The 24,842-nt window shown below is 33.4% G+C and overlaps 4 protein-coding genes across 4 annotated transcripts; 2 read left to right on the forward strand and 2 right to left on the reverse strand.

Moving 5' to 3' along the window:
- Positions 1-168: 168 nt before the first annotated feature.
- LOC149388015 (stellacyanin-like) lies at positions 169-2,448 on the reverse strand. Its single transcript, XM_089622327.1, has 4 exons — positions 2,431-2,448; positions 1,645-1,659; positions 932-983; positions 169-548 (listed from the first exon to the last, which is right to left on the reverse strand). The coding sequence occupies exons 1-4, from the start codon at positions 2,446-2,448 to the stop codon at positions 169-171; spliced, it is 465 nt and encodes a 154-aa protein (XP_089478453.1).
- A 3,161-nt stretch (positions 2,449-5,609) lies between these two features.
- Positions 5,610-11,342, forward strand: LOC149388016 (transcription factor ABORTED MICROSPORES-like). Its single transcript, XM_089622329.1, has 9 exons — positions 5,610-5,661; positions 7,777-7,882; positions 7,969-8,169; positions 8,280-8,358; positions 8,442-8,510; positions 8,595-9,122; positions 9,889-10,164; positions 10,263-10,439; positions 11,175-11,342. The coding sequence occupies exons 1-9, from the start codon at positions 5,610-5,612 to the stop codon at positions 11,340-11,342; spliced, it is 1,656 nt and encodes a 551-aa protein (XP_089478455.1).
- A 1,449-nt stretch (positions 11,343-12,791) lies between these two features.
- Positions 12,792-15,071, reverse strand: LOC149388017 (stellacyanin-like). The gene is made up of 4 exons (XM_089622330.1): positions 15,054-15,071; positions 14,268-14,282; positions 13,555-13,606; positions 12,792-13,171 (listed from the first exon to the last, which is right to left on the reverse strand). Exons 1-4 carry the CDS (start codon positions 15,069-15,071, stop codon positions 12,792-12,794), a joined length of 465 nt encoding a protein of 154 aa, XP_089478456.1.
- Positions 15,072-18,233: 3,162 nt separating this feature from the next.
- On the forward strand, positions 18,234-24,012 carry LOC149388018 (transcription factor ABORTED MICROSPORES-like). The gene is made up of 9 exons (XM_089622331.1): positions 18,234-18,285; positions 20,388-20,493; positions 20,580-20,780; positions 20,891-20,969; positions 21,053-21,121; positions 21,206-21,733; positions 22,500-22,775; positions 22,874-23,050; positions 23,845-24,012. The coding sequence occupies exons 1-9, from the start codon at positions 18,234-18,236 to the stop codon at positions 24,010-24,012; spliced, it is 1,656 nt and encodes a 551-aa protein (XP_089478457.1).
- The last annotated feature ends 830 nt before the right edge of the window (positions 24,013-24,842 follow it).

The following is a 24,842-nucleotide window of genomic DNA, read 5'->3' on the forward strand; positions in this document are numbered from 1 at the left end:
TACAAAAAATTCTTATGGTCATAAAAGTATTTTACATCTTCTTGATAGCCATTTAACACAAACCAATGTACTGCTCTTTTTTTCCCTATCCACCAACGGATATAGCTACCAATAGTTAAAAATAGACCGACAGTTAAAAAAAATTCACTTTAAACCATTATATTTTCTTTACAGCGGTAGTGAAATTTGAGCAAACAGAAAAGCGAAAAAGGTTACAAACAAAACCCAATTTCCCAAGCCTTTGCTCAACAAGCAATCACTGGAGTTCCGGGCCACCGTAACCTGTGGTGGTGCGCCAGATGGCGAACCGTTCGGTACAATATCTTCCGTGGAATTACGAGATCGCCCCACTTCGATCCCGAACCTCATTCCTCCGAGGCAATGACTAACGATGCCGCATATGAACCAATATTTCCTCGCCTCAGTCAACTCGATTCTGTCGTTCCCGGTCGTGTGCATCGACAAAACTACCCCGCTCGAGTCGCACGATCTGTACGTGCTTTCGCCTACCTCGAACACGTTGTGTTGCCCTTCAACATACTTGAAAACTATACACACACCCCAAAAAATAAAATAAAAAACTTTGTAACACATGATTTTGCTATGTCTAAATGGATTTTCAAGTGTGAAAAAGGATTATACCTAGAACATCACCAACAGTGAAATTCTAGCTTTGTGACCAAGATAGATAATATCCCTGGCTGTCCCATTCATCTTCATCGCCAACAACAAACTCTTCAGATCTTACACACTTCACAAGCAAAGTTGTGTAGATTACTATGGTTAATGATAAGAAACTTAAGGTGTTGAGGGGATTTCTTTCTCTCATGACTTTCTTTTGATATATCTTGGAGGTTTTGTGGCGAGACCTTAATTTGATTTTGAAGTGATTGTGAAAAAAGCGATGGCTTATATATAAAAGGTACACTACTTGATTGTGGTTGATTGTTTCCTATGACTTGTTCCTGCAACTTGATGAAAGCCTGCAAAATTGTTTAGTAATAATGATAAGATTAATATACAAATAATTTAGATCAGAAAATTGCGTGTTGTACTTGTACCAAAATTGAAGAAAGAAAGAAAGAAGAACTGGGTCTCGCCCAAAAAAGAAAGAAATTGAGATCTAGTGAAAAACAATTTGATACTACCTATATTATTTTAATATTCGTTGGATCATTCTGGTCCAGTTACACACTTTTGTTCTTGTTTTTTTTTTTTTTTTTTTTTTTTTTTAATTTTAGTTTTACTTTCTGTTTTGTTTTTGTTTGTTTAAAAAAAAATATATATATTGTGAATGAAGTGTAAGTTACCATTGTTTTTTTTTTTTTTTGACAATTTCAAAGGCAATATGAATATAGCGTTTCTTTCTTGAAATGTTCAATAAAACTGCGCAAGTTTATCGTAAAGATTCGTTTAAATTCTTTTGAATTTGTTTTCAAATTCATATAGTACATTTGGCACATTCACTATTTTATTCTTCGTTATTCATTTAATTGAAAGATTTTTTTTTTCTTCTGATGAAGTGTAAAAATTATATATTTTTATTGTTTACAAATTACGACTCGGTTATAAATTCTACTATACATAACGTGTGTGGAAAAGAATTAGTCATTTCCAAAACGCACTTTTTATATAAGAAATTACCCACTTGAAATTGACCTGTCACAATACATAAGAAAATGAAAAGAAAAAAACGATACAAAATTAAATGATAATGATGGGACTTCCTAACATTATACATGTGGCTCAATCCCCACTGCAGCATTTCAAAAAAAAAAAATGATGGGACTTCCTAACATTATACATGTGGCTCTTAATGGCATGAAGCAGAAAGCAATTATAATAGAGTTATGCTATTTGGCACAACTCACGAGTGGGAACGATCCGCTCGTGAGTTGACACGTGGCAGTTAGTGGCCACGTGTCAACTCAGGGGTGGATCGTTCTCACTCGTGAGTTATGCCAAAAATCGTTTCCCATTATAATAACCTCAATTGGGTCGGGGCATCCGTTGACTGCCTAGCCCGACCTTCTTATTAATGATTTTAAGCTGGTATGGCCCGGCTTGAAAAACAATAAGGCCGAATTAAGCTTGTTTAAGGGAATTACATGGGCTTGAGCCCTCACACCCTGAAAAAAAGTCAAGCCTATCTCAACCATTTTAGAATAGACTATAAAATATTCATTTTTAAAATAAAATATTCTTTTTTAAAATAAAATATATACTTATACATAAAAACAATTCTTCTTCTTTTATTTTTTTTGTAAGAATAATTTTTATTTATAAAACATGTTTTTAGACTTTGATTTAAGTTTATTATTGATGATATAATTTTTAAGATTAAACAAAATATATTGTAAGGATTGAAAGTGAATATTACGCTTTGAGCTTTTTTTTTAGATTTTTTAAAGTTCGGGCTCAAGCCCGTACCTCATCCCCAAAGGCCATAGTCGTAGTCCAAAGTTAGGTTTTATATCACTCTTCGGGATCAACCGCCCATAAAAGAGTATGGGCCATGCTTGAGTCTTGGCCTCCACTTGCCTTGAGAAAGAGCACGAGCCATGTTCATCCTCATGCTTGAGCTTTTTTTTTTATATAAATTTTTTCAAGATCGGACTCAAGCCCGAACATCATCCCCAAGAACCATAGTCTTAGTCCCAAGTTAGGTCTTATGTCACTCATCGGGCTCAACCGCCTATAAAAGAGCACGGGCCATGCTTGAGTCTAAGCCTCCACTTGGCTTAAGAAAGAGCACGGGCCATGCTCATCCATAGGCTTGAGCTTTTTATACAAATTTTTAAAGCTCGGACTCAAGCCCGAACATCATCACCAAGAACCATAGTCTTAGTCCCAAGTTGGGCCTTATGTTACTCCTCGATCCCAACCCCCCATAAAAGAGCATGGGCCATGCTTCAATCTGGGCCTCCACTTGGCTTGAGAAAGAGTACGGGCCATGCTCATCCCCATGCCTGAGTTTTTATTGAATAAATTTTTTAAAGCTCGGACTCAAACCCGAACCTCATGCCCAAGAACCATAGTCTTAGTCCCAAGTTGGGCCTTATTATTGGGAAGTCACATGTTGGTATCAAACACAAACAATCGGTCCAATACCGATTGTTGAGAAGTCACAAGTTGGTATCAAACATGAACAATAACTCTGATACCAATTGTTGGGAAGTTACAAATTGGTATTAAACACGAAAAATTGTTCTGATACCGATTGATGGGAATATAGGTTTGGTATCGGACACGAACGATCGCTCTGATGCCATTTGATGGGTAAATTACTTCCCTGACGTTAATTACCATTCCCATGTATTGAACACGAACAATCGTTTCAGTATTTCTTATAGGGTAATCAATCTCTTAACCTTTGGAATATGGTTACTAGTGTTGAATAGAAGAAGATGCGGACAATCGCTAATATTCAACGTAAACAATAATTACTAGGATACTCAAAATTATTCAACAACATATCAAATATTTAGACAAGCGTAATCAAGATAAACCATAAGACCATTTAATTATACATACATTTCGGCTCAGTTATAGATCTTCCACGCTCCTAGCTTTGGATCTCCTTGCTTTTGGAATTCTTCTGCGGCTCCTTGCTCTTTAGGTCTTTGAATCTCCAAGATTTCGGACTCCTCGGCGACTCATTTCTCTTTGGATATTTCGGTTCATCAATTGCTCGTTTATTGATCGAAACTAGAGTCTTTTAAGATATGTAATCTCCGGAAGAACAGAGACCAAGGTGTGGGTCAACTCTTTTCTCACTTATTATTCCAGCGAGGTGTCAGAATAATTATTTCTTTCTTTGGGAAGTGGTATGTACGAATTTTCCAACTTTGGGAGAGAGAAAAAAAACATCCAGACCAAAGGGAGAGGGGTTGCTGAATTTGTAGTGTGGAATAAGGCTTAGTTGGGCGATTTTTGCACTACCCAACCCCTTATTTATAGCATTCCAGCTTACCATAGAATATGCAATTTCCTGATTTACTTTTATCTTATTCAAATTAGTGTGAGATGATTATTTTATAAATAGAACAAATAAAATATACTATAGATAGTTTAATAAATAAAATCACTTTAGAATATATTAATCACGTAACTGGATCTAAAATCACATATGTGGAACACAAGTGAAATGTTGATCACTTGGGGGAAGCATTGTACACATTTGATATGTGTATCATTTAAGCACCGTTACGACACACTAATCAAGGTCGCTATAATGATCATAGTGAGATCTGGTCTAAATTCTGAAGTGATCACGGACTTCTAGGTTGTATTACTGAGTTCTTTGACTCATTCGGTAATGCCTACTTGTAGATGCCTAAATACGTATGTCTCGGGAATTCAAATATGATCCGAGCGGAAAATGATTCACAAATACGAATCCAGCATTCTTGAAAGAAGGTCAATGTTCACTCATCTAAGAGTTGATTCCATAACCAATTGACTACGCGCATTTTCGTAGTAAGTACATATAAAAAAAAATCTTTTGTTGGAGAAGTAACGATACTTAGGGCTCATATATATCGAGAAATGTATAAGCATAAATATATGTAACTGAACTCCTCTTATGGTATTGTTTTTATTCTGGTTGCCTTATATTAGATCTGTTGTTGTTGAATGATTTTAAGTATCCTGATAATTATTGTTTACACTAAAGATTAGCGATCGTTCGCATTTTCTTCTATTCCGCATTTCTAAACATATTGTAGGGTTAAGATATTGGTACCCAATAAGAAGTATTGAAACGATCGTATGAGAACCGTAATTAACTCCTAGTGGAAGTAATTTACCCAACAATCGGTATTGGAGCGATTGTTTGTATCTAATACCATAACTTGTACTTCACCAACAGTTGGTATTAGAGCGATTGTTTGTATTTAATATCAACGTGTTTTTCCATCAATTGGTATTAGAGCTAGAGTTAGATTCTCCCAATTTACCATTTGACTCAAGAATCATGATTTTCGATTTACAACCTTTATCAAAATATAAGAGATATGTTTGATCATTCAAAGCTAAAATTATTCAAGAACATGTTCGTAATTATCAAAATAAAGTTAGATTCATTGGTTCGATGAAATATGGACTATGTTCATAATATTCTATATGGGAATATTTTATTTACTTTGATCAGTTATAAATTAAAAAAATTTATTGGATTTGTTTTATGATTGAAAATCCTACTTTATAAGGATATCAAATAAATTTGTTCTGATTTGTTGTGAATCCTCTTTTTAAAGAACTCTTGTTTTTTTAAATAAAAGATTTTGTGTTCTGAAATAAAATATTTGAATTTTTAAAGGTTTATAAAAGATTCAAAGTCTATATTCATTGTCATAACTAAATACTCTTTCTTAGGTTATAGCCATATTTAAGGTTTTATTTTGTTTATTTCCGGATTTCTTTTTAGAGAAATTAATATTGAAAAATCGGTATTTATGGAAAGTGGGTATTTCAAGAATTTTTATGTCATCAAACTTTTTTAAGCTTAAAAGTGTTTTTCTTAATGGAAAAAGAGTTTAAGGCCCACACTTAAAAGAGTCCGTATCGAAGCGGACTCTGTTGCAGAAGCTGAACTCAAGGCTGTCCAGATGGCCTTGCTCTTGGCTAGATTCCGAAACATCAGGCGTTTGGAGATAGAGGGTGATAACAAAATCGTCATGGACAGCTTGGCGGGATCGAAAGACAGCCCTTTTTAGTCTGTTATTCCTTTGTTTAATTCAACTTTAGAATTAGCAAAAGAGTTTGTTGATGTTAAGTTCTTGTGGTGTAGTAGGACATTAAATGGAGTTGCATAGCCTTTGTAAATGGGTTGTGAATTCTGAAGTTTTTGGGTTTTGTGAGTCAGGGGAGGTTCCGCCCCCTGTGCGGAACGCTTTGACGTTTGATCTTGTTGAATGAATTCCCCCCCCCCCCCCCCAGCTCTTCTTACGAATGAGCTAAGAGTTCCTGGGGGTGGTCTGTTTCAAAAAAAAAAAAAGTAATAGGGGATTTTTCACATAAAAAATAAAAATAAAAAAAGAACAATCATCACGTTTAAAAAGAGGTCAATTTATAATTTTGACTACAGAAAAAATAAATAACGGTATTATATATATGTAGTAGTACCATTAGACAATATCATCGTTTATGACTTATTGTTCTAAAAAAATTAATTTTGTTATATGTTGGTTAGCTAGCAAGGTTATTTGCACGTATGATAATTATTAAATCAGCGTTTGCCTTTTCACGTGCAGAAAAATCACTAACAATACGGATCCATGTATAACATATAGATGTATAAGGAATGTACACATATGTTGCAAGATTGTTGTTTAATATTTGATTATACTAAAAATAGTGCTTTGGAACAGATATAGTTTTTTTTTTTTTTTTTTTTTCCAAAGAAAGTGTATCGTCAATTAATTAACTAGACTAATAACAGACTATACTATACCTAACTAAAAGAAGAGACTTTAATGTGTATATTGTTTCCCAAATGCGAAACAAAGCTTGAGAGAGTAGTTGGAAAATGAAACAAAATATTAAGCCAAAATGTACATTAAAAAACTTCAGCGAAAGCAAAGGTAGTTAGGGTTTTGTAGGCAATAAGTTGGGTCATGCAGATATCACCCTCTCATCATTACCAACTAAAAATATTTTTTTTTTTATTTTCTTATGTATATATTTATTTCTCTCTCTTATCTTCTCGTCTCTCAAGTATACTCTCTAACAGAAAAAGTAAAAGGAGGAGAATAAAGTTTTGTTACATAAAAGGAAATTTATTCTCAAAAGGGGGAAATTTTTTCAATTTAGGATGAATAACGTAGCACCATTTCAGACTTGTTCATAAGCATAAAATCAAAGAGTTAGATTTAGGAAAAACGTGACATGCGACATATATAAAGTAGTTGGAAAAACTTAATACCAATTCGTCTATATATAGTCGGGGTTAAAGTTATAAATTTCAAGCCTTCAATATAATATATATGTTTCCTTCTGTGAACTTTTCTTACGCGGTTTTTTTTTTTTTTTTTTTTTTTTTTCCGTTTCGGGTTCAAGAGTTCGAGAGTAGTTGAGACATGAAATATATAAAATTAATCCCCAAGCGAGTGAAAAACTTAAAGGTTGTTAAAGTATAACGCCACACTTTTAGGTCATGCAATATGGTCCTGCTATCACTTTCTGATTTTAATTATTTTTTAAATGATAATTTGTATACCCTTGAATACTTAATTGACAAAGGATAGAGGGTGTTATTTATATTTAATTCGTTAATAAAATCAGTCTTTCATGCCATGCTTATAGTTCACCTACCAATATCATATGGCAATTTAAGAGGTTAATGTATATTATGATTTCTTTTTAATTTGTTTGTTTCTCTATTTTCTGATTTTCGCTATGTACTTTTGGTTTTGAAAGTGGGGTCTACAATACATAGAGTGATTCGAAGATTTATCATTCTTGTATGTACACACAAACACACACCGTAGGCACATATATATATATATTATATATACATACATACACATATATATATATGTATATACATACGCATATATATACTCATTTACATATATATATATGGAGGTCTTCCTTTGTATTTTCTGCTGCCTATATATTCTGCTTGTTATTCCAACCTGCCTATGCTTTTATTACTTGCTTCCTTCAACCAAAAGAGGTAGCAAAGTTTTTCATTACCAAAAAAAAAAAAAAAATGCGTATATAATTAGGGTTAGCTAGTGGTAGATAATATTCTCGTTGATTTATTTATTGCAGGTGATATGTACATGCTTATGCAAAACATGATGGAAAGTCTTAGACCTCTCGTGGGATCAAAAGGGTGGGACTTTTGTGTCCTATGGAAATTAAGTGAAGACCAAAGGTTATATATAAATCAATCAAGTAGAGAAATATATATGATTAAAATGTTATATTTGTGACATTATTGATGGCGTCTTATTGTTACAGATTTGTTGAGTGGATGAATTGTTGTTGTGGTGGGGCTGAAACCTCACAAGAAGCGAATAATAACAATAATTGTGGAGATGAAGAACTTCTTTTCCCAGTTTCGCCACTCATTCCATGCAGAGACACCATGTTTCAACACCCAAGAACCAACTCTTGTGACCTTCTTTTCCAATTGCCAACTTCCATGCCTTTGGACTCTGGGTATGTATTTACTATAAATTCATTTCACTTATTAAGTACCATTATTAGCATGCAGATAATGATTTTGTATCATAACTTGACTTTTTCTTTTTTCCTCTCCAAATGAACAGAATTTATGCACAGACGTTGATATCAAACCAGCCCAGTTGGCTAAACTCTTCTAGTGTCACAGGCTCCCATTTTCTTGAGGTTACTTCTATCTAGTAAATAATTAATTATAACGATATTTATTGTAGATAAAGGAATTTACTAACTTAATAGTAATATTGCAGGAATGTAGTGGGACCAGGGTTTTGATTCCAATGGCAGGAGGGTTGGTTGAGCTTTTCGTTAACAAGCAAGTATGTTCACAGTCAGTCACACACATTCGTGAATATGAATTACATGTTTCAAACTAATTAATACATATTTATTTTATTTCACAGATACCAGAAGACCCAAACGTGATTGATTTCGTAACGTCGCAATGCAACATATCACCGCCACTACTCGATCATCATCAAAACGACGCAACGACGGCAAGCTTCATCATCGACATGAACGATCAAATAATCCAATCGTCGAGAGCGTTCGTCATGAACGACGAGTCGGACAAAATAGTGGACCCCACAACAGAGACAGCGACAGCAGAGAAGCCACCGGTGTCGCCGGCGACGGCGTTCGAGGGGCTGAACCTGTCGCCGTACGACATCCCAGTGCAGTTCGGGGCGAGAAACGAGGCGTCGTTTTTGGAGGCGGAGGACAAGGGAGCGAAGAGAGGGCAAGAACGGTCGAACTCGATGTCGGATTGCAGCGACGAGGAAGACAACGAAGGGAATAAGCAGCACGGAAGCAGAAAGTCGTCGTCGGGGAAAGGGCCGCAGAGCAAAAACCTTGTCGCTGAAAGGAAGCGCAGAAAGAAGCTCAACGAGAGGCTCTACACTCTTAGGTCTTTAGTTCCGAATATTTCCAAGGTAATTAAACCAACTTCATCTCATTGTTTTTATCACTATTTTCACTATATATGTACTTGCCATTAACATAGAAAATAATTACTCCTAAATATTTTATAAAACTCGGATTTAGAAATTTACTTGTTTTATGACTATTTTCACTAAATGTTAAAAAAAATAGCTCGATTTTTATTTATTCGTTGTTGAGGGCTTTGAAAAAATAATCTGAAAATCATAAATCAGACCAAAATGATTGTTACTAATCTAGTCCCCCCTTTTTTTTTTAATCTTAAATTCGTTCTTAATAAACAGTCCAGTTCATATTGCTATATTGAAACTGATGTATAGGTCGGATTGCGGACTTGTTCCGAGACTTCATTTTGTCAATAATTTTTTGTTTAACTTTAGTGCATTTGAACTTAATATTTGGTGCTGAATATATCGAGTTTGAGTTAAATATATTAATTTTCAGCATGTTTTTTTTTTTCATCACAACTAATGATAATTTATTTAATTTAGATGTTTTTTAGTTAAACTATTAAAATAAAAATTATCGTGTCTTAAACGGTTAAAGCTAGAACAAACGGTCAAAATGGATTTATTGCTCCATAATTTTGTTTTCTTATTGGGGTGGTCTCAATTTATCCAAACCATTTAAAACGATCCGGTCGTCCCATTTGATACCACATAGATGTGCTCATATTTCGTAACTTAAAGAATCTTAATTGTTATTTAAACTTGGATCATCCGTACACATTGTTTATATTTTTTTTTTGTTGACGAATAGTTGGATAGGGCTTCGATTCTTCGTGACGCAATAGAGTACGTGAAGGACTTGAAAAGACAAGAAAAAGAGCTTCAAGATGAGCTCGAGGAACTTTCCGTGATCGACGGAGCAAACGGAAAAAGAAACAATCCCAAGTCTGAGATTTTGAATTTTGGGGCCGATTCCGAGTCCCCTAACATTTATTCCTTTGAAGCATCGGGTAACAATGAGATAACCGCATCGAAACAAAACCTCGACTCTGATACCACTGCGAATGACAAGGCGCCACAAATGGAGGTAGAGTTTGGTAGTAAATAAATATATAAATTCTAAAGGCAATACTCAATTATGTTTACTAAATACTTTTTTGTTTATTTAATATGATTTATATATAGCCCCAAGTTGAAGTGGCTCAAATAGATGGGAATGAGTTCTATGTGAAGGTGTTTTGTGAGCACAAGCCCGGGAGATTCGTGAGGCTATTGGAGGCTCTGAACTCTTTGGGACTAGAAGTCACTAATGCCAATGTCACCACCTTCAGAAACCTTGTGTCTAACGTTCTCAAAGTCGAGGTATGTTCCTTTGGTTAACTCTTATTTCTTGTGAAACAAGTTATTATTATTATTATTGCTTTGGTTTTTAATTTGTCAAGTTATGAGTTTTGACGTAGACATGGTAGTTTATAATTAGATATCTTGTTTTAAGCTGTGTTTGAGTTTTTGTGTGTGAGAGAGAGAGAGAGAGAGAGAGAGAGAGAGAGATGATTCTCTTTTATTATTAATATGACATTTGTAGTTATTTGGTAAAGGGTAAAAAGAAAAAGGGTGAAGGTTTTGGAGGTATTGTGAAATTATCGGACTCAGCATTTTTAATTCTTCCAATTTTAAAAGAAAAAAATATTGTTTTGTGCAAATATACTTCTAAATAATTCATAGATCTATCATTTTTCTCTCATCTATATCAAACACAACTAAAAAATATTTAATCATTTCTTTTCTTTTTTATTCCTTTCTCCTTCTTCTGTACTATGGTTTCATTAAATAAGTAATAATACTTATTAGAAAAAAGCGAGTGACCAGATTGATATGTAACTTAGTTTGCTATTGATAGCAAAGTAATCAAATAACCTTCAAAATCTTTAAAATAGTCTTATTTTTACCTATCATCAGTGAAATCATAAAACGTGGTTATTTGCTTTTTTTTTTTTTTTTTTGTAAAATGTAACAACTAGTTATCAATATCTTACTTATTATAATGGGATATGAAATCAATTTCATTTGTTTTTATTCTTGTTTCTTGGGTGGCAGAAGAAGGATAGTAAAATGGTAGTCCAAGCTGATAACTTGAGGGATATCTTGTTGGAGTTCACAAGGAATCCATCAAGAGGATTGTGTGACATGTCTAAACCCCCTGAAAATGGAAATGGAAGTCTCCTTGACTATCAACAACACCTTCATCACCAACAAACCTACTGATTATTTATTTATTTATAATTTCACATCATTGATGTTTCTCTCTAATTATTCAGTACACCTTAACTAATATCTGTTGACAATCATTATTCTATTAGTTTGTTTTCGGTCTTAATTTTCTTTAATTAGTTATTGATATGTATATGCTGGTAAGACGTCATTTTAGGCTTTACTGGTGCGAAATGACTTACTAGCCTTCTTTCTGAGAAGAAATTACACATATACCTCTAACTTTCAAATATTCGATAAATATCTTATTTTTAAATTTAAGATGATATTGCCTTATTTTAAATGAAACTGTAAACGGAAAATTAAATGAAACTATTACATTGAGAAAAAAAAAAGTCATATAAAACTAGGCTTTTGATTGGTAGGGATGATAGAAAATTGAATGGATGGAGTAACAAGGAGGGAAGAGAAAGAAAAAGAAAATTGTGAATTATAAATTTTTAAAAAGTTGATTGGTATAATGTGATGAAAGATTAGAATCCATTCATTTGTTTGTTTGGTATAAACTAAAATAGAGAGGAATGGTTGATATTTTGTGTACTTAAATTACTAAATTGCTATTATTTTTGCAATAATAATTATAGTATTAAATTATATATATGTAATTGCCATTATTTTGTATTATTTACTTTCATTTTTTTGTTTCCGTCTTTCTCGATCTTTCTAAATTGAGAGAGATAGTTTTTTTGTGGGTGCCACGGAAAGCTTCAATCCTTTCATTTTGTTTTCCCTCCTCTCTACCAAACAACACAATAAATTTATTTTCATAGTAAAATCCCTTCATATTAATCAATCCTTCCACTTTCCAAATAAGAATGAGAAGTGATCTATTGTTAGCTTATGTAATTTGCACTCTCTTTCAGATGACAAATGAGACAGTTAAGGTTACGGATCTAGAGAGAGCGGCATCGGTGGGGGCATAAGGTTAATTTAAGTATAATCAATTTATCATTTTATTATCTTTAAAATTATATATGAAAAAATTATGTAGGCGATTAACAGTTTCATTAAACTACAATTTGATGTGTGTATATATATATATATATGTGTGTGTGTCATGATCACACGCGTTACCGTGTCATATATAATTCAATTTCGCCATCTGATTTAAAAAAAATAATAAATTTAATATCACCATAGCATATATTTATATATATATATATGTCATGATCACACGCATTACCGTGTCATATATAATTCAATTTCGCCATCTGATTTAAAAAAAAAATAATAATAAAAATATCACCATAGCATTCTACAGCCAATCTAGTGTGTTACAAAAAATTCTTATGGTCATAAAAGTATTTTACATCTTCTTGATAGCCATTTAACACAAACCAATGTACTGCTCTTTTTTTCCCTATCCACCAACGGATATAGCTACCAATAGTTAAAAATAGACCGACAGTTAAAAAAAATTCACTTTAAACCATTATATTTTCTTTACAGCGGTAGTGAAATTTGAGCAAACAGAAAAGCGAAAAAGGTTACAAACAAAACCCAATTTCCCAAGCCTTTGCTCAACAAGCAATCACTGGAGTTCCGGGCCACCGTAACCTGTGGTGGTGCGCCAGATGGCGAACCGTTCGGTACAATATCTTCCGTGGAATTACGAGATCGCCCCACTTCGATCCCGAACCTCATTCCTCCGAGGCAATGACTAACGATGCCGCATATGAACCAATATTTCCTCGCCTCAGTCAACTCGATTCTGTCGTTCCCGGTCGTGTGCATCGACAAAACTACCCCGCTCGAGTCGCACGATCTGTACGTGCTTTCGCCTACCTCGAACACGTTGTGTTGCCCTTCAACATACTTGAAAACTATACACACACCCCAAAAAATAAAATAAAAAACTTTGTAACACATGATTTTGCTATGTCTAAATGGATTTTCAAGTGTGAAAAAGGATTATACCTAGAACATCACCAACAGTGAAATTCTAGCTTTGTGACCAAGATAGATAATATCCCTGGCTGTCCCATTCATCTTCATCGCCAACAACAAACTCTTCAGATCTTACACACTTCACAAGCAAAGTTGTGTAGATTACTATGGTTAATGATAAGAAACTTAAGGTGTTGAGGGGATTTCTTTCTCTCATGACTTTCTTTTGATATATCTTGGAGGTTTTGTGGCGAGACCTTAATTTGATTTTGAAGTGATTGTGAAAAAAGCGATGGCTTATATATAAAAGGTACACTACTTGATTGTGGTTGATTGTTTCCTATGACTTGTTCCTGCAACTTGATGAAAGCCTGCAAAATTGTTTAGTAATAATGATAAGATTAATATACAAATAATTTAGATCAGAAAATTGCGTGTTGTACTTGTACCAAAATTGAAGAAAGAAAGAAAGAAGAACTGGGTCTCGCCCAAAAAAGAAAGAAATTGAGATCTAGTGAAAAACAATTTGATACTACCTATATTATTTTAATATTCGTTGGATCATTCTGGTCCAGTTACACACTTTTGTTCTTGTTTTTTTTTTTTTTTTTTTTTTTTTTTAATTTTAGTTTTACTTTCTGTTTTGTTTTTGTTTGTTTAAAAAAAAATATATATATTGTGAATGAAGTGTAAGTTACCATTGTTTTTTTTTTTTTTTGACAATTTCAAAGGCAATATGAATATAGCGTTTCTTTCTTGAAATGTTCAATAAAACTGCGCAAGTTTATCGTAAAGATTCGTTTAAATTCTTTTGAATTTGTTTTCAAATTCATATAGTACATTTGGCACATTCACTATTTTATTCTTCGTTATTCATTTAATTGAAAGATTTTTTTTTTCTTCTGATGAAGTGTAAAAATTATATATTTTTATTGTTTACAAATTACGACTCGGTTATAAATTCTACTATACATAACGTGTGTGGAAAAGAATTAGTCATTTCCAAAACGCACTTTTTATATAAGAAATTACCCACTTGAAATTGACCTGTCACAATACATAAGAAAATGAAAAGAAAAAAACGATACAAAATTAAATGATAATGATGGGACTTCCTAACATTATACATGTGGCTCAATCCCCACTGCAGCATTTCAAAAAAAAAAAATGATGGGACTTCCTAACATTATACATGTGGCTCTTAATGGCATGAAGCAGAAAGCAATTATAATAGAGTTATGCTATTTGGCACAACTCACGAGTGGGAACGATCCGCTCGTGAGTTGACACGTGGCAGTTAGTGGCCACGTGTCAACTCAGGGGTGGATCGTTCTCACTCGTGAGTTATGCCAAAAATCGTTTCCCATTATAATAACCTCAATTGGGTCGGGGCATCCGTTGACTGCCTAGCCCGACCTTCTTATTAATGATTTTAAGCTGGTATGGCCCGGCTTGAAAAACAATAAGGCCGAATTAAGCTTGTTTAAGGGAATTACATGGGCTTGAGCCCTCACACCCTGAAAAAAAGTCAAGCCTATCTCAACCATTTTAGAATAGACTATAAAATATTCATTTTTAAAATAAAATATTCTTTTTTAAAATAAAATATATACTTATACATAAAAACAATTCTTCTTCTTTTATTTTTTTTGTAAGAATAATTTTTATTTATAAAACATGTTTTTAGACTTTGATTTAAGTTTATTATTGATGATATAATTTTTAAGATTAAACAAAATATATTGTAAGGATTGAAAGTGAATATTACGCTTTGAGCTTTTTTTTTAGATTTTTTAAAGTTCGGGCTCAAGCCCGTACCTCATCCCCAAAGGCCATAGTCGTAGTCCAAAGTTAGGTTTTATATCACTCTTCGGGATCAACCGCCCATAAAAGAGTATGGGCCATGCTTGAGTCTTGGCCTCCACTTGCCTTGAGAAAGAGCACGAGCCATGTTCATCCTCATGCTTGAGCTTTTTTTTTTTATATAAATTTTTTCAAGATCGGACTCAAGCCCGAACATCATCCCCAAGAACCATAGTCTTAGTCCCAAGTTAGGTCTTATGTCACTCATCGGGCTCAACCGCCTATAAAAGAGCACGGGCCATGCTTGAGTCTAAGCCTCCACTTGGCTTAAGAAAGAGCACGGGCCATGCTCATCCATAGGCTTGAGCTTTTTATACAAATTTTTAAAGCTCGGACTCAAGCCCGAACATCATCACCAAGAACCATAGTCTTAGTCCCAAGTTGGGCCTTATGTTACTCCTCGATCCCAACCCCCCATAAAAGAGCATGGGCCATGCTTCAATCTGGGCCTCCACTTGGCTTGAGAAAGAGTACGGGCCATGCTCATCCCCATGCCTGAGTTTTTATTGAATAAATTTTTTAAAGCTCGGACTCAAACCCGAACCTCATGCCCAAGAACCATAGTCTTAGTCCCAAGTTGGGCCTTATTATTGGGAAGTCACATGTTGGTATCAAACACAAACAATCGGTCCAATACCGATTGTTGAGAAGTCACAAGTTGGTATCAAACATGAACAATAACTCTGATACCAATTGTTGGGAAGTTACAAATTGGTATTAAACACGAAAAATTGTTCTGATACCGATTGATGGGAATATAGGTTTGGTATCGGACACGAACGATCGCTCTGATGCCATTTGATGGGTAAATTACTTCCCTGACGTTAATTACCATTCCCATGTATTGAACACGAACAATCGTTTCAGTATTTCTTATAGGGTAATCAATCTCTTAACCTTTGGAATATGGTTACTAGTGTTGAATAGAAGAAGATGCGGACAATCGCTAATATTCAACGTAAACAATAATTACTAGGATACTCAAAATTATTCAACAACATATCAAATATTTAGACAAGCGTAATCAAGATAAACCATAAGACCATTTAATTATACATACATTTCGGCTCAGTTATAGATCTTCCACGCTCCTAGCTTTGGATCTCCTTGCTTTTGGAATTCTTCTGCGGCTCCTTGCTCTTTGGGTCTTTGAATCTCCAAGATTTCGGACTCCTCGGCGACTCATTTCTCTTTGGATATTTCGGTTCATCAATTGCTCGTTTATTGATCGAAACTAGAGTCTTTTAAGATATGTAATCTCCGGAAGAACAGAGACCAAGGTGTGGGTCAACTCTTTTCTCACTTATTATTCCAGCGAGGTGTCAGAATAATTATTTCTTTCTTTGGGAAGTGGTATGTACGAATTTTCCAACTTTGGGAGAGAGAAAAAAAACATCCAGACCAAAGGGAGAGGGGTTGCTGAATTTGTAGTGTGGAATAAGGCTTAGTTGGGAGATTTTTGCACTACCCAACCCCTTATTTATAGCTTTCCAGCTTACCATAGAATATGCAATTTCCTGATTTACTTTTATCTTATTCAAATTAGTGTGAGATGATTATTTTATAAATAGAACAAATAAAATATACTATAGATAGTTTAATAAATAAAATCACTTTAGAATATATTAATCACGTAACTGGATCTAAAATCACATATGTGGAACACAAGTGAAATGTTGATCACTTGGGGGAAGCATTGTACACATTTGATATGTGTATCATTTAAGCACCGTTACGACACACTAATCAAGGTCGCTATAATGATCATAGTGAGATCTGGTCTAAATTCTGAAGTGATCACGGACTTCTAGGTTGTATTACTGAGTTCTTTGACTCATTCGGTAATGCCTACTTGTAGATGCCTAAATACGTATGTCTCGGGAATTCAAATATGATCCGAGCGGAAAATGATTCACAAATACGAATCCAGCATTCTTGAAAGAAGGTCAATGTTCACTCATCTAAGAGTTGATTCCATAACCAATTGACTACGCGCATTTTCGTAGTAAGTACATATAAAAAAAAATCTTTTGTTGGAGAAGTAACGATACTTAGGGCTCATATATATCGAGAAATGTATAAGCATAAATATATGTAACTGAACTCCTCTTATGGTATTGTTTTTATTCTGGTTGCCTTATATTAGATCTGTTGTTGTTGAATGATTTTAAGTATCCTGATAATTATTGTTTACACTAAAGATTAGCGATCGTTCGCATTTTCTTCTATTCCGCATTTCTAAACATATTGTAGGGTTAAGATATTGGTACCCAATAAGAAGTATTGAAACGATCGTATGAGAACCGTAATTAACTCCTAGTGGAAGTAATTTACCCAACAATCGGTATTGGAGCGATTGTTTGTATCTAATACCATAACTTGTACTTCACCAACAGTTGGTATTAGAGCGATTGTTTGTATTTAATATCAACGTGTTTTTCCATCAATTGGTATTAGAGCTAGAGTTAGATTCTCCCAATTTACCATTTGACTCAAGAATCATGATTTTCGATTTACAACCTTTATCAAAATATAAGAGATATGTTTGATCATTCAAAGCTAAAATTATTCAAGAACATGTTCGTAATTATCAAAATAAAGTTAGATTCATTGGTTCGATGAAATATGGACTATGTTCATAATATTCTATATGGGAATATTTTATTTACTTTGATCAGTTATAAATTAAAAAAATTTATTGGATTTGTTTTATGATTGAAAATCCTACTTTATAAGGATATCAAATAAATTTGTTCTGATTTGTTGTGAATCCTCTTTTTAAAGAACTCTTGTTTTTTTAAATAAAAGATTTTGTGTTCTGAAATAAAATATTTGAATTTTTAAAGGTTTATAAAAGATTCAAAGTCTATATTCATTGTCATAACTAAATACTCTTTCTTAGGTTATAGCCATATTTAAGGTTTTATTTTGTTTATTTCCGGATTTCTTTTTAGAGAAATTAATATTGAAAAATCGGTATTTATGGAAAGTGGGTATTTCAAGAATTTTTATGTCATCAAACTTTTTTAAGCTTAAAAGTGTTTTTCTTAATGGAAAAAGAGTTTAAGGCCCACACTTAAAAGAGTCCGTATCGAAGCGGACTCTGTTGCAGAAGCTGAACTCAAGGCTGTCCAGATGGCCTTGCTCTTGGCTAGATTCCGAAACATCAGGCGTTTGGAGATAGAGGGTGATAACAAAATCGTCATGGACAGCTTGGCGGGATCGAAAGACAGCCCTTTTTAGTCTGTTATTCCTTTGTTTAATTCAACTTTAGAATTAGCAAAAGAGTTTGTTGATGTTAAGTTCTTGTGGTGTAGTAGGACATTAAATGGAGTTGCATAGCCTTTGTAAATGGGTTGTGAATTCTGAAGTTTTTGGGTTTTGTGAGTCAGGGGAGGTTCCGCCCCCTGTGCGGAACGCTTTGACGTTTGATCTTGTTGAATGAATTCCCCCCCCCCCCCAGCTCTTCTTACGAATGAGCTAAGAGTTCCTGGGGGTGGTCTGTTTCAAAAAAAAAAAAAGTAATAGGGGATTTTTCACATAAAAAATAAAAATAAAAAAAGAACAATCATCACGTTTAAAAAGAGGTCAATTTATAATTTTGACTACAGAAAAAATAAATAACGGTATTATATATATGTAGTAGTACCATTAGACAATATCATCGTTTATGACTTATTGTTCTAAAAAAATTAATTTTGTTATATGTTGGTTAGCTAGCAAGGTTATTTGCACGTATGATAATTATTAAATCAGCGTTTGCCTTTTCACGTGCAGAAAAATCACTAACAATACGGATCCATGTATAACATATAGATGTATAAGGAATGTACACATATGTTGCAAGATTGTTGTTTAATATTTGATTATACTAAAAATAGTGCTTTGGAACAGATATAGTTTTTTTTTTTTTTTTTTTTCCAAAGAAAGTGTATCGTCAATTAATTAACTAGACTAATAACAGACTATACTATACCTAACTAAAAGAAGAGACTTTAATGTGTATATTGTTTCCCAAATGCGAAACAAAGCTTGAGAGAGTAGTTGGAAAATGAAACAAAATATTAAGCCAAAATGTACATTAAAAAACTTCAGCGAAAGCAAAGGTAGTTAGGGTTTTGTAGGCAATAAGTTGGGTCATGCAGATATCACCCTCTCATCATTACCAACTAAAAATATTTTTTTTTTATTTTCTTATGTATATATTTATTTCTCTCTCTTATCTTCTCGTCTCTCAAGTATACTCTCTAACAGAAAAAGTAAAAGGAGGAGAATAAAGTTTTGTTACATAAAAGGAAATTTATTCTCAAAAGGGGGAAATTTTTTCAATTTAGGATGAATAACGTAGCACCATTTCAGACTTGTTCATAAGCATAAAATCAAAGAGTTAGATTTAGGAAAAACGTGACATGCGACATATATAAAGTAGTTGGAAAAACTTAATACCAATTCGTCTATATATAGTCGGGGTTAAAGTTATAAATTTCAAGCCTTCAATATAATATATATGTTTCCTTCTGTGAACTTTTCTTACGCGGTTTTTTTTTTTTTTTTTTCCCGTTTCGGGTTCAAGAGTTCGAGAGTAGTTGAGACATGAAATATATAAAATTAATCCCCAAGCGAGTGAAAAACTTAAAGGTTGTTAAAGTATAACGCCACACTTTTAGGTCATGCAATATGGTCCTGCTATCACTTTCTGATTTTAATTATTTTTTAAATGATAATTTGTATACCCTTGAATACTTAATTGACAAAGGATAGAGGGTGTTATTTATATTTAATTCGTTAATAAAATCAGTCTTTCATGCCATGCTTATAGTTCACCTACCAATATCATATGGCAATTTAAGAGGTTAATGTATATTATGATTTCTTTTTAATTTGTTTGTTTCTCTATTTTCTGATTTTCGCTATGTACTTTTGGTTTTGAAAGTGGGGTCTACAATACATAGAGTGATTCGAAGATTTATCATTCTTGTATGTACACACAAACACACACCGTAGGCACATATATATATATTATATATACATACATACACATATATATATATATGTATATACATACGCATATATATACTCATTTACATATATATATATGGAGGTCTTCCTTTGTATTTTCTGCTGCCTATATATTCTGCTTGTTATTCCAACCTGCCTATGCTTTTATTACTTGCTTCCTTCAACCAAAAGAGGTAGCAAAGTTTTTCATTACCAAAAAAAAAAAAAAATGCGTATATAATTAGGGTTAGCTAGTGGTAGATAATATTCTCATTGATTTATTTATTGCAGGTGATATGTACATGCTTATGCAAAACATGATGGAAAGTCTTAGACCTCTCGTGGGATCAAAAGGGTGGGACTTTTGTGTCCTATGGAAATTAAGTGAAGACCAAAGGTTATATATAAATCAATCAAGTAGAGAAATATATATGATTAAAATGTTATATTTGTGACATTATTGATGGCGTCTTATTGTTACAGATTTGTTGAGTGGATGAATTGTTGTTGTGGTGGGGCTGAAACCTCACAAGAAGCGAATAATAACAATAATTGTGGAGATGAAGAACTTCTTTTCCCAGTTTCGCCACTCATTCCATGCAGAGACACCATGTTTCAACACCCAAGAACCAACTCTTGTGACCTTCTTTTCCAATTGCCAACTTCCATGCCTTTGGACTCTGGGTATGTATTTACTATAAATTCATTTCACTTATTAAGTACCATTATTAGCATGCAGATAATGATTTTGTATCATAACTTGACTTTTTCTTTTTTCCTCTCCAAATGAACAGAATTTATGCACAGACGTTGATATCAAACCAGCCCAGTTGGCTAAACTCTTCTAGTGTCACAGGCTCCCATTTTCTTGAGGTTACTTCTATCTAGTAAATAATTAATTATAACGATATTTATTGTAGATAAAGGAATTTACTAACTTAATAGTAATATTGCAGGAATGTAGTGGGACCAGGGTTTTGATTCCAATGGCAGGAGGGTTGGTTGAGCTTTTCGTTAACAAGCAAGTATGTTCACAGTCAGTCACACACATTCGTGAATATGAATTACATGTTTCAAACTAATTAATACATATTTATTTTATTTCACAGATACCAGAAGACCCAAACGTGATTGATTTCGTAACGTCGCAATGCAACATATCACCGCCACTACTCGATCATCATCAAAACGACGCAACGACGGCAAGCTTCATCATCGACATGAACGATCAAATAATCCAATCGTCGAGAGCGTTCGTCATGAACGACGAGTCGGACAAAATAGTGGACCCCACAACAGAGACAGCGACAGCAGAGAAGCCACCGGTGTCGCCGGCGACGGCGTTCGAGGGGCTGAACCTGTCGCCGTACGACATCCCAGTGCAGTTCGGGGCGAGAAACGAGGCGTCGTTTTTGGAGGCGGAGGACAAGGGAGCGAAGAGAGGGCAAGAACGGTCGAACTCGATGTCGGATTGCAGCGACGAGGAAGACAACGAAGGGAATAAGCAGCACGGAAGCAGAAAGTCGTCGTCGGGGAAAGGGCCGCAGAGCAAAAACCTTGTCGCTGAAAGGAAGCGCAGAAAGAAGCTCAACGAGAGGCTCTACACTCTTAGGTCTTTAGTTCCGAATATTTCCAAGGTAATTAAACCAACTTCATCTCATTGTTTTTATCACTATTTTCACTATATATGTACTTGCCATTAACATAGAAAATAATTACTCCTAAATATTTTATAAAACTCGGATTTAGAAATTTACTTGTTTTATGACTATTTTCACTAAATGTTAAAAAAAATAGCTCGATTTTTATTTATTCGTTGTTGAGGGCTTTGAAAAAATAATCTGAAAATCATAAATCAGACCAAAATGATTGTTACTAATCTAGTCCCCCCTTTTTTTTTTAATCTTAAATTCGTTCTTAATAAACAGTCCAGTTCATATTGCTATATTGAAACTGATGTATAGGTCGGATTGCGGACTTGTTCCGAGACTTCATTTTGTCAATAATTTTTTGTTTAACTTTAGTGCATTTGAACTTAATATTTGGTGCTGAATATATCGAGTTTGAGTTAAATATATTAATTTTCAGCATGTTTTTTTTTTTCATCACAACTAATGATAATTTATTTAATTTAGATGTTTTTTAGTTAAACTATTAAAATAAAAATTATCGTGTCTTAAACGGTTAAAGCTAGAACAAACGGTCAAAATGGATTTATTGCTCCATAATTTTGTTTTCTTATTGGGGTGGTCTCAATTTATCCAAACCATTTAAAACGATCCGGTCGTCCCATTTGATACCACATAGATGTGCTCATATTTCGTAACTTAAAGAATCTTAATTGTTATTTAAACTTGGATCATCCGTACACATTGTTTATATTTTTTTTTTGTTGACGAATAGTTGGATAGGGCTTCGATTCTTCGTGACGCAATAGAGTACGTGAAGGACTTGAAAAGACAAGAAAAAGAGCTTCAAGATGAGCTCGAGGAACTTTCCGTGATCGACGGAGCAAACGGAAAAAGAAACAATCCCAAGTCTGAGATTTTGAATTTTGGGGCCGATTCCGAGTCCCCTAACATTTATTCCTTTGAAGCATCGGGTAACAATGAGATAACCGCATCGAAACAAAACCTCGACTCTGATACCACTGCGAATGACAAGGCGCCACAAATGGAGGTAGAGTTTGGTAGTAAATAAATATATAAATTCTAAAGGCAATACTCAATTATGTTTACTAAATACTTTTTTGTTTATTTAATATGATTTATATATAGCCCCAAGTTGAAGTGGCTCAAATAGATGGGAATGAGTTCTATGTGAAGGTGTTTTGTGAGCACAAGCCCGGGAGATTCGTGAGGCTATTGGAGGCTCTGAACTCTTTGGGACTAGAAGTCACTAATGCCAATGTCACCACCTTCAGAAACCTTGTGTCTAACGTTCTCAAAGTCGAGGTATGTTCCTTTGGTTAACTCTTATTTCTTGTGAAACAAGTTATTATTATTATTATTGCTTTGGTTTTTAATTTGTCAAGTTATGAGTTTTGACGTAGACATGGTAGTTTATAATTAGATATCTTGTTTTAAGCCGTGTTTGAGTTTTTGTGTGAGAGAGAGAGAGAGAGAGAGAGAGAGAGAGAGAGAGAGAGAGATGATTCTCTTTTATTATTAATATGACATTTGTAGTTATTTGGTAGAGGGTAAAAAGAAAAAGGGTGAAGGTTTTGGAGGTATTGTGAAATTATCGGACTCAGCATTTTTAATTCTTCCAATTTTAAAAGAAAAAATATTGTTTTGTGCAAATATACTTCTAAATAATTCATAGATCTATCATTTTTCTCTCATCTATATCAAACACAACTAAAAAATATTTAATCATTTCTTTTCTTTTTTATTCCTTTCTCTTTCTTTTACAAGAAGCCATCCATTCACGTAACATTTTAGTGGTCATAATGACTTAACTTCTGTACTATGGTTTCATTAAATAAGTAATAATACTTATTAGAAAAAAGCGAGTGACCAGATTGATATGTAACTTAGTTTGCTATTGATAGCAAAGTAATCAAATAACCTTCAAAATCTTTAAAATAGTCTTATTTTTACCTATCATCAGTGAAATCATAAAACGTGGTTATTTGCTTTTTTTTTTTTTTTTGTAAAATGTAACAACTAGTTATCAATATCTTACTTATTATAATGGGATATGAAATCAATTTCATTTGTTTTTATTCTTGTTTCTTGGGTGGCAGAAGAAGGATAGTAAAATGGTAGTCCAAGCTGATAACTTGAGGGATATCTTGTTGGAGTTCACAAGGAATCCATCAAGAGGATTGTGTGACATGTCTAAACCCCCTGAAAATGGAAATGGAAGTCTCCTTGACTATCAACAACACCTTCATCACCAACAAACCTACTGATTATTTATTTATTTATAATTTCACATCATTGATGTTTCTCTCTAATTATTCAGTACACCTTAACTAATATCTGTTGACAATCATTATTCTATTAGTTTGTTTTCGGTCTTAATTTTCTTTAATTAGTTATTGATATGTATATGCTGGTAAGACGTCATTTTAGGCTTTACTGGTGCGAAATGACTTACTAGCCTTCTTTCTGAGAAGAAATTACACATATACCTCTAACTTTCAAATATTCGATAAATATCTTATTTTTAAATTTAAGATGATATTGCCTTATTTTAAATGAAATGTAAACGGAAAATTAAATGAAACTATAACATTGAGAAAAAAAAAAGTCATATAAAACTAGGCTTTTGATTGGTAGGGATGATAGAAAATTGAATGGATGGAGTAACAAGGAGGGAAGAGAAAGAAAAAGAAAATTGTGAATTATAAATTTTTAAAAAGTTGATTGGTATAATGTGATGAAAGATTAGAATCCATTCATTTGTTTGTTTGGTATAAACTAAAATAGAGAGGAATGGTTGATATTTTGTGTACTTAAATTACTAAATTGCTATTATTTTTGCAATAATAATTATAGTATTAAATTATATATATGTAATTGCCATTATTTTGTATTATTTACTTTCATTTTTTTGTTTCCGTCTTTCTCGATCTTTCTAAATTGAGAGAGATAGTTTTTTTGTGGGTGCCACGGAAAGCTAACCATGCTCAATCCTTTCATTTTGTTTTCCCTCCTCTCTACCAAACAACACAATAAATTTATTTTCATAGTAAAATCCCTTCATATTAATCAATCCTTCCACTTTCCAAATAAGAAT

Source organism: Urtica dioica, chromosome 8 (genome assembly GCF_054948205.1).
Source record: "Urtica dioica subsp. dioica isolate 48M chromosome 8, U.dioica_male_clone48M_v1_H2, whole genome shotgun sequence".
In the NCBI taxonomy this organism is placed as follows: Eukaryota; Viridiplantae; Streptophyta; class Magnoliopsida; order Rosales; family Urticaceae; genus Urtica; species Urtica dioica.